At 46.3% G+C, this 10,050-nt stretch overlaps 1 protein-coding gene across 4 annotated transcripts in view; it reads right to left on the bottom strand.

Annotated features, from left to right (window-relative positions):
• Window positions 1–3,454: 3,454 nt before the first annotated feature.
• The window catches only part of LOC119404943 (exosome complex component RRP45), a 48,100-nt gene continuing 41,504 nt past the window's right edge, over window positions 3,455–10,050 (bottom strand). For 2 of the 4 annotated variants that reach the window (XM_037671665.2, XM_049419129.1), the window contains exons 2-3: window positions 6,584–6,784; window positions 3,455–6,501 (exon numbers count right to left, since the gene is read on the bottom strand). In XM_037671665.2, coding sequence (XP_037527593.1) covers window positions 5,386–6,501; window positions 6,584–6,784 — 1,317 coding nt within the window. In that variant the 3' untranslated portion in view covers window positions 3,455–5,385. Of the gene's footprint in view, window positions 6,502–6,583; window positions 6,785–7,210; window positions 7,327–9,790; window positions 9,930–10,050 lie in introns of those variants that run through there. The other 2 variants (XM_037671667.2, XM_037671666.2) reach the window with 2 other exon arrangements.

Below are 10,050 nucleotides of genomic sequence, written 5' to 3'. Positions count from 1 at the left end.
AAAAAAGTTCTGTTGACGGCAATCGAACCCATGACCTCTCGGTCCGCGACGATGGCTGGTGGGCGTTTAGCCCACTGAACTACCGCCAAACACATTACGGCGTCGACATGAACGCGCCTTTTATCTTTCACACTTGCCTCTCACAGTGACCTTGGATGGATGGATGCTATGAGCGTCCATTTTATAACGGGGCGGCGACATCTGTGCCACCAGGCTCCAAAAAACAAAAAAAAACGTTTCCAATACAAGTTTAATTTCGTCAACGTTTTAACACACCGTGAGGTGGCGGTTTTAGCGCAGCCTTGCTCATAGCATCTGTCCATATCGACAAATAGCTCTCTGGCGCTCGCCTGGCTGTCGCACCGGCGGCACCGCGTTCCCCGCTCGCCCTGTGAGAAGTAACGGCCAGGCTAGAGGGAAGACACGACGCGCGTAGCGTTTCTCTTCGCATTTCACGACGCTTTGAAGGAGTGCATATCGAGCATTAGTGTTTATTGTGTGCCTGTTGATGCCATCTTTGCTTGCTCTGGATTCACCATATGCGGAGTCCACGTATATGTTAAGAACTTCAGCTACCGCAAGGGTTAAACCATGATCGTGGGCGTTAGTCGTCGGTACGGAGATGTGCCACTAGGCGTCAACGTGAGTGCGATGCGTCCACATCAAGCAGTGCTATATCTGCCAAACAACAGTAGACATTGTACAAGCTCTCATATATCAATGCACTATAAACAATAAACCACTGTGACGACACGTTTCACTTTCGTGTTATACCGATTCCTATGACGGAGGGATCAACCAACCATCTTTTTTATCAGTTTCTTAACCTGCCTCTGTATGGATAATTCATTCGCAGGGGCGTGGTGCTCGAGGACGAACAAGGAAATCGGAAAGACATTCATTTCTCACGCCAAACACATCACGGCGTGGAAATGAAAGTGACCCATTTCGAACGAGCTTCCCAGCCCTGGGCTATTGAAGAAACTGAACATGGTGCTGTGAATTTGTGTTTCCTCTGCAGTAGTTAATAAATATTATTCGCATACTACCATGATTTCCTTTTCGCAAGAACAGCAACGGATTGCTCGAACGTGAATTTACCTCGCACGTCTGTTCATTCTGTTACGTTAACGACGGCCATCGACAAACCATCACATCGTACTGACCTCATCACAGGTACACTCCTTGTTCACAGCTATCATGATACTACATACGTTTATAGCCAATGGTAATGCAGCATCATAACGTTGCAAGTGGTGATATTATCCTCCTCACTATATCGGCCACAGTTGTGAGCAACTAATGAAAGGCATTGAGGTTTACATAACGTAAGAGCAGTGGCATGCGTGCATTATGAAGACCACTGACGCGGAGAAGGATGTTGTCCGCACAGCACAGTTTTTAATGACGAAGCTCCAATTGACTAAGGTTCCATGTAATTTTCCTGTGCATCGACAAAAACGTTTATGACATACAAACTGGGCTAACCCACTGGCCGGTGCCGGTCCACTACAAATAAAGAAGAGCGTCAAACCGCAATTAGGATAGTGCACGAAACACTAAGAGCATGCGGCAAGCTGACAAGACAACGAGTGTCGCGATGCGGACATTGCGGCAAAAAGACGCGCAAGTCCTATGATGCTAAAATGGAAAATACTAAAGAAACATATGCTAAATTCAACGGCGACTTTCTGCACAGACATTTCGAATTCAGTTGCAGGGTGGGTGACCGGCTATGGTTCGAAGTGCAGTGTCACCTCTGCGTCGTATGCTAAACAGCTTTGTTGATCATCTGCCTTACAGAGTGGAGTGGCTCACAATTTTAACGCAACAGCATAAAAAAAGCTCATTTTGCAAAAATTGCAGCGTCGGCGTTGTTGGTTGTGAACGAAAAATCAGCGTTGTTCGTGAGTAAAAATTCAAGATTCAAACAAAGAAATAAAAACCTTCAGTTCGAGTGGAGACTCAACTAATACAATGTAGCAGCACACAATAATTAAAGTTAGCAGGGCACTTATCGTAAAAGCATTTTATCTATGTAATGAAAGCAAAGTGTAATGAAAATGCGACACGATGCCATAAGTATACTTGAAATGCAATTACTTGTAGTTGCAACTTGAAGATATGCCGCGCTTCATGGACATCGGTTGCACAGCCAAAACTTTTTATTGCGATAGCAATTATATGAACAGTCTCGGCTGGATTTTGCCGTCGCCGCCGTCATGCACCGTATAAGTATGTTTATATATATCAAAGTCCCAAAGAAAAATAATTCAGAAAAATGCTTCCGAAGCGCGGAATCGAAACGTTCCGCAGCGCGGGGCGCTAACCACTACGCCAGAAAGCGCAGGTCCTTCAGGTAGCTAACGGCGAGCGTTATATACGCGCCCTTTACCGCTGGCAGGACTCAGAGACGGCAGGCGCATATAAGGTTTTCTTCATTACCAGCGAGATGGCGCGAGGAGCGCGACTGGCGGATTTAAAAGTCGTCGGCGAGCTCGCTCGCTTCTTCTTATATTTGCGCAGGGAGAACCTTGCCCTTCCGCTGTCTTCTCGCGCGGCTTTCTCGAGGTGAAGGGAAGAGGGATGTTTCGAGCTTTCACCGTGATGTCCGCGCTCATGTTACGGAGCGTACGAAAGTCACTCGAGCTCAAGGGACGCCGCTAAATGAACAAAGAGAAGATGAGCGCGAACTATCAAGTGTCACAGCTCGACACTAGAAGCACGCTAGTTTCCTTCACTGCTTCGGCCGCCTTTGCAACAGGAGCGCTGTTCAAACTGAGAGTATCCATTGGCGAGCCTCACTTCGTATAGCATTGGTTTCTTGCTATCGCAATCATTGCTTCGCCCTTGCGGCGAAACTCTGACTTTTTTCCTTTTTCCTTGGAGTTACGGGAGAGGTGCAGGCGAGTGTTGCACGGTGACTTGAACTTCAATTTTGTTATACAAACCATACAAGATTGATTACTAACACATCTGGAGGCTCTATAGATAACGACAGAACAGAGGTTCTTGCTGTAAACTATGGCTTTTCACTAAGCTTAGGTGGATGGTGGCTGCTGAGGCCATTGCTGTCGGAGAATAGCTTGCTTTATATTCAGAGCATGGTTTGATTATCAAAATTTAGCTCTTCTCACTAGCTGCGATCGTAAGCTTATTTTTTTCAGGTCAAATGCTTTACTATAACATCCAGGATGACATGGACCATGGTCGAAAACCTGCTACATTTGTGAGAAATAATCACATTACACGAGGTCCTTGCCTAAAACTCTGTGGAGCTGACATCATTTTGTTGATGTTGGAAAGACTATAAGTATATAAAAGACAGACATTTGAAGGGCTACGTAGAGAAGTATTTACAAATGCTAAGCAGACAGCCCTGCCAAAGGCAAGCAGCTTGTCCCAGGTTATTACGTCGCTTTCCTCACCTTATATATACATATATTGTAAGCATTCATCCATGCTCAAAACAGCAGATGATGATGAGACAAGATGGCTGTAGATCCACAGCAGTCGAAAGTAAACATATTACCTCAGTATTAGCGACTAACTCACCAGAGAAGTAACTGAAGCAAAAAGTGACACAAGCAAAAGTGATACGTGCATCATTTGTTCGGTATGTCAGAGAAATGGGATTTTTTCTTAGCCGAGTACTGCACAGTGGCTTGATTAGATTATGGCTAGTTCATGTTGCTTTTCTTTCTGGATATAATGTACCTGTATTTTTGTTAGTGTGCATCAATGCTCAACTTCAAATAAACATTAGCTTATGAGGGCAGCAGTGTAGTCTTTCTTTTTCTTCTCTTGAATACGTGGCACACATTGTCCAATCAGCCCAAACAGTGATGCAACTAAATGAAGACTCCTTTCAAACTTGAGTGACTCCTGCTCAACTACAATGACTTGTTTGAGTCCACCACTGGCAATTAAACCAAAGTTTGATGAAACTTTTAAACTTGCCTGTGCAGGGTTTGCTATGACTTGAGTGTATGAACTGGTCACACAAGCAGTAAATTTGACGAACTGATTGGGACCGCTCTTCACAATAGCACAAGGTATGCCTCCACACTTTCAACATGTATTCGAGGCATAACCAAATTATCCACACAGTAGAACAGCTAAATGAATGAATCAATTTCCTGCACAAAAGTCAGGATGTCAAGGTAGATTGTATTTTATTTCACACATAAGTACTCTCGAGTGCCTTTAATTTCCACAACGTGTTCCATAACAGCATATTAACAAATATCTTTGAATTTTTCGTATTTATATTTCGTTTCATACGCAGCACAATGCTGAGGAGGCTGGCGAAGCTTTTCAGTAGATTTGCATTATGAAATATTTCAGCATTTTTACCACAGATGTGAAGAGGTCATTTGTTTAAGCTCATTCATCAATGAATCATACCACACCTTAGAGCTGAACAAATTTTTATATGGCTATTAATACACATATCTACATAATTCCGCATTTTGTAATCTTCCTTTTCAGGTGTATCACTGACAGAATGGCATGGCACATCATGTGCCAGGCATACAAAAACATATGCAACTGTGCAACTTTTCCACAAAATGCACAAAATTTTACATTAGAATTATTAAACTCCTTGCATGGCTTCTACAGAGTTGGACACTAAGTCTGAAATGTGAGGATGTCTACCACTATTACTAATGTCGGGCAGAAAAACTACTTCGTATTTCGAAGGCAACATTGGGCGATTATGAGGCAGTGTTCCAATACCAACTTCTCGTGCAACTATAACCCAATCATTCAATTGATTAGGACAAGCAGCATAAAAACTATGGTCAGTTTCCTTTACTATCGCACTCAGTATGAGCTACACCAAGCAAGCGCATGGCCCAGTACACTGCAAAATAGTACGGTAGCGCCGATCGCGATATTATTTCGAGTTATCGGGAGAGAGTTTGGCTGTTCCTGTGAGCGTATCGTATGCATCACTCCCATTTGCTTGCTTTCACCCTCGCACTTCTTTATTTGAAGGAAGTTTTTGCCCTTTATTTAGCTTTACTGAAGGAAAATTCTAAGTTTGGGTGTCAAGCCACTGCAGCAGCTATCATTTTCAAAGCTGATATCACGACAGGGCAAAACAAGGGCGAGCGTGAAGGCAAGTGTAGGCAATGCGCACTCACAGGAACAGCTCAAACCTCCCCTGGTAACTCGAAAACATGTCACCATTTGCGCCACTGTACAACCTTACACTGAGCTTGGCCACGCGCTACCGCGGTGTAGCTCGTACTCAGTACGGTAGTACACACTTAAAACAGACATACAAACCAGACGCAATAAAGAGCCTGACCCTGCCTTCTTCCTGTCATTAAGAACAATATCTGTTGGAAGGCACACACGTATACAGATGCCTGGCGTTCAGAATGGAGTCTTTGGATACCACCCACGAGCTGTATCACCTTCAGCAGCTCCAGCGGTACTTTCACTTTGTTTTGCTGCCCTTGAGTCTTCAGGTTGCAGTACAACGAGCTCTTCCTCTTCGCTGCTGCTCTCGTCCTCTGCCACTTGTAGTGAAGGTTCCCTCCTCTTTCTGTTACGCTTTCCTGCATTTTTGGCTGCCCGATCTGAATGCTCCAGAACGCCCCAACTGCTGGGACCACCTTTGCCAATCACTGCCGTCCCTATACCTTCCAAAAACACCTTGGCTTTGGATACAACATCTGGCGCCTCGACTGCCGAGATGGGTTTTTCGACAGGGGGTGTCTGAGCTTCCTGTAGCTCTGCATCGTCAATTTCGATATTTTCTGGCTCCAGCAGCGTTGTCAAGTGTTCATCCTCATCAACTTCGAGGGCAGCAGCAAAGCCAACCCTCCTGTTTTTCATTCTACCTTCGTCATCCTTCGCAATTTCGGCCTTAATCATCGTAGCCAGCGTTTTGGCACGGACTGAGGCCAGTCGGGAACAGAGCAACACCAAATCCTTGCGAACAGTACAACCGTGCTGATGCAACAAGCAAATCTCGTCATGGGCATTTGCAGCTATGGACAGAAGCCCCTCGGCAATCCGTTCTTCCAGATCAGTTGGGTCAACAAGCACAGTTTTTCCATCGTCGTAGAAGGCAAAGCACACCAGGAAAGGATAATGGTGCAGGTGCAGGGGAACCGGTTCACGGTCTCTTGGGTTGTGGACGGTCACCTCCGTCCCAATGACGGTTACGTCGGGCCTGCGAAAGTGCATGAGTGCACCAATCGTTGCTATGCCAGCACATTCAACAATGTTGCCCTGATGATTCAACACCTGCGCGTCGACTCGAAGTGCCCACACTTTCTCGCCCGACACCACGCACAGGGACTCCAGGTCAATGCACTGGGAGTCGCGAATGCAGCGCTCCAAGAGGCGAGCGACCTCAACACCATAGTCCCCAAGTCGACCTGCTTCAAAGTGTGGTGCTGCCATCGGCGACAGTTCAAGGTTCACAAAGAGTTCGCCTTCTGTGGGCCTTCCTGGTTTCGGAACTATAATTTCGGCAGACACCTGCGTACCAATTGTAAACAGTTTGATAACGATCAGCAATGAGCGTTGGCGGAAACTTCGATCAACAGTGTACTACGCTTACCTGCACCATCACTTTGGTGTCGCCGAGTGAGGCAACGCAGCATCCCCTGTCGAGGCCGAAGGACACTCGCACGTGCCTGTTCTCCTTGGAAGTCCGGTGGTCAACACGCTTGTCTTCAGACACTGCGGTCTTGATAAAGTCGCGTTCGCAGTTGGAAAGCAAGTCGACGTTAGACAGCATCGTGGTCGGTCTGTCGCGCACCTGCGGAATGCAAAGCCCGCGGTTTATTCGATTGCAAATGACAACAATATCTAGAAAGGCTGCTTACATTGCGCACAAACATGATGCAGTTATACAACGTAGTCATTAAGTGTTCCGTTACGCGGAGAACCTTGAAATTACACGAACGGTTGCTGCAGGTAAATATGCGGGTACCTGTATTTATATTTTAGCGCAGAAACACGTTTCTTTAAAGCAGTACGGAGACTTCGCCAGTGAGGACACTGAATGCGAAAGACAGTCAACAGAATCACGATTCCGTGCTGAAGATGACAAACTGCTTCTCAGTTACTTCTAGGACAGCACAGAATTACTGAGGTTGCATCCATAAAGCGTAAAGAAGATGGGATTTCCGCTTAGACGGCATGCGTTTACGATACTTTGATGGTGCGTCCCTGTTCCACTTACCAAATATGTATCACGAGCTCTCTTGACAATGTGGCAGATCGACTTGCTTGACAAGCGTCTACGACGCCTTCGAACGCGATTGACGGACGGAAAACATACACGCCTTTGTTGTGGCAGATGTCACATGGGATTCACGTTGTTTGAAATCGGCGAAAGCACATTGCTACAGTGGCTAGAATAGGGAAGTGTGAAGACCGCGCCGCCTGCGCTGACGCTCTCCACCGATGCCTCGACCGGCGCTGTCTAGGTGGCGCTGGTTGTAGCTTACACGTCGCTCGCTCGGCTCGCTGCAGCGAAGCTGCCATGTCAAGGCTGATTTGTGGCGGATATGGTGCCTCATAAAGGAATGAACTTCGCGGAAGATATTATCAAACATTATCACCGTATGGTATGACCGTACGCACAGTATCATAAGTGAAGCTTTACATCGTTCGCAAACATCGCGGCCAGCTAAGCTTGCCACTGCTTGCGATCGCTCCTTGATGCTGAGAAATGTAACCGATTAACATTTTGGGGGGGATTGCCATTTCACAAGGTTATAGCAACCTCAAGAAGCACGAAAAAATGCTACTGTGACATTGATATAAATTTTCTATACTTAACATTCTGCATGAGGTAGTTTTTAAGCACTTATTTATTCTTGCGTATTCGCACTGGAAATATTTTTCAATTAATAACTGCACAGAAAATCGGAGAGCATTTTACTTTTCTTACACATTTTATTTGAAGTTGGGGGCATCATAGTAGGGAAGAAAGCTAGCACACTACAGGGTGATGCACATAACATCGCCCTTCGAAGCTTGAGGTGCTTTAATCTTTCTCCTGCAGAACTTCTCTGTTTAGAGATTTCGTGAAGAAGTGAAGCCGTGTGAGAACAAAAAGCTTGATTATGTTGCTTGTCAGATCTTGTTTGTGTGAGTCGCACCTGATGGTACGATCTGCATTGAGTTAATAGGTTCAACTACAGTGTCCCTTTGGAGCTTATTATAACTGAACCACAATGTGAATGTGTCCTCCTGTGCCTCCACAAATGAAAATAGTTCAGGTGACGGGCACAAAAGCCCTCCAACATCACAGAATGCTGTGACTGACGCAAGATCCTTATCTGCGTTCTCAAGAGATGTGAGCAGCTGCCCAAAACAGCCCCGGCATTTCGTTGCCATAACTTTCCTCCGTGCCACATAGCCTGCCAAACAGTACACCAGTCTTCCGTCACTGACTTGCACAGGATACACATGGTCAGAAACGAGAGTCGATGCCTGTGGTACACTTGAAGCTTCGTCCAGGTTTCCAGTGTCCAGTAAATTGTCGACATGGTTGGCCACTTCATCAGTTCCAACTAATGACTAAGTGTGCCACCTGCACAGTTGCCCGTGTTTGGTGCTTTTACCAAATTGTAAAAGCTAAGGGAATTCACGGCAGTAAGGAACTGGGTCGATGTGGGATGATCATTGCACCCGGATAACTGACGAATTATCCCGAATAGCTTTTCGATTGGATCATGGCGATTAGAACGGCAGCATTCTTTTCCAAACGCTTGTCTTCTCTTGGTATATTACGCTGCCACTGCTGTAACAAATGGTCGTCTTTCAGGACTCCAAACAATGAAAGTTTCTGCACACGATTTGTACCCAATTGAGCATCTGGGCCCAAAACAGTGGCTCTGACGTCTGCTCATGGCACACTCTCCGCAAAAGACATAACGTAAACACGACAAGGCTGTCCGACCAGCAAATGCAGCACGAAAGAACAGCGTAAACAGACAAAAGAATCACGTCTGACCGGCGAGTTGCAGCGTTGAACAACGTGCTCAACCTGAGAGCCTGACGTGTATACGACAGCGCGCGCCACCTAGCACAAACATCGTAAGGCGGCGTCACTACCTCCCATTGCAGCCGCTTGGCGGTGATCACACTTCTAGTATTCTAGCCACTGTAACATTGCGCAGGAGACGTCCATTAGCAGTGAATAGACGCGTAGACATATGAAGCCACTGTGGCGCTAGTTACCCTCCCTGAAGCTGTTTGTTGTCACCTCCACCTCCACTATGGTATACCTCCACTGTCACCTCCCCGGCCGCATGAGCGCCGCCATGATGCAACGCTGCGAAAGTTGCCACCTTCCGAGACTCTTGCTTGCTGGACTTGTATTTTGTATCGGCCAATTAATGCCAGCCGGCTACAGCGAACTTGTGCGCGCGCCGTTTCTGCCGTGTTGGTGTAGCGTTTCGCGTGCCGTGCAGCTGTAATACAATTTCCAACGGCTGTCTTGTGGCCGGTGCTTCAACTTGCAAGTACGCATCTGCAGGCTTCCTTTCCATCCAGCGAGAGAGCACATAAACAAGAAAAATATGTGCAGATCACTGAAACAGAGTGGGAAACTTACATTCACTGCAATAACAGCGCGGCGGGACGCATCAATTCAATTAAGGCAGAATGGTACATACAGAGGGAGGAGAAATACTTTCAACCAACACAACGGCACCACGTCAGATCTTGAAAGTAGATTGCGCAGGAAATATACTCTTAGCATTGAAATGTCCGCGAATAAAACTTTTGCTTGTTATGTGGCGTCACTTACGTTCAACTTTTTGTAGAGGTCGTCCCAAAGGAAGAACTGCCCGTGCTCGCATTCCCTTGGGTGCTTCGCACGAGCGAAAGCTGCTGTCACTGATAATGCGGCACCCGCAAGACGTACTTACAAAATAATCTTACATGACACGAATATATACATAATGCTCAACATTGCAGAACTTTCAGTTTCTTTGCACAAAGTGCAGACGACAAAACCCTGTGATTCAGACGAGTGGACATGACGCGCCATCTAGCCAAGGAACATGC

The sequence above is a fragment of the Rhipicephalus sanguineus genome, chromosome 9 (genome assembly GCF_013339695.2).
Source record: "Rhipicephalus sanguineus isolate Rsan-2018 chromosome 9, BIME_Rsan_1.4, whole genome shotgun sequence".
NCBI lineage: Eukaryota > Metazoa > Arthropoda > Arachnida > Ixodida > Ixodidae > Rhipicephalus > Rhipicephalus sanguineus.
The sequence above is the reverse complement of the archived record's forward strand: the minus strand, read 5'-3'. Positions and strand labels throughout refer to the sequence as shown.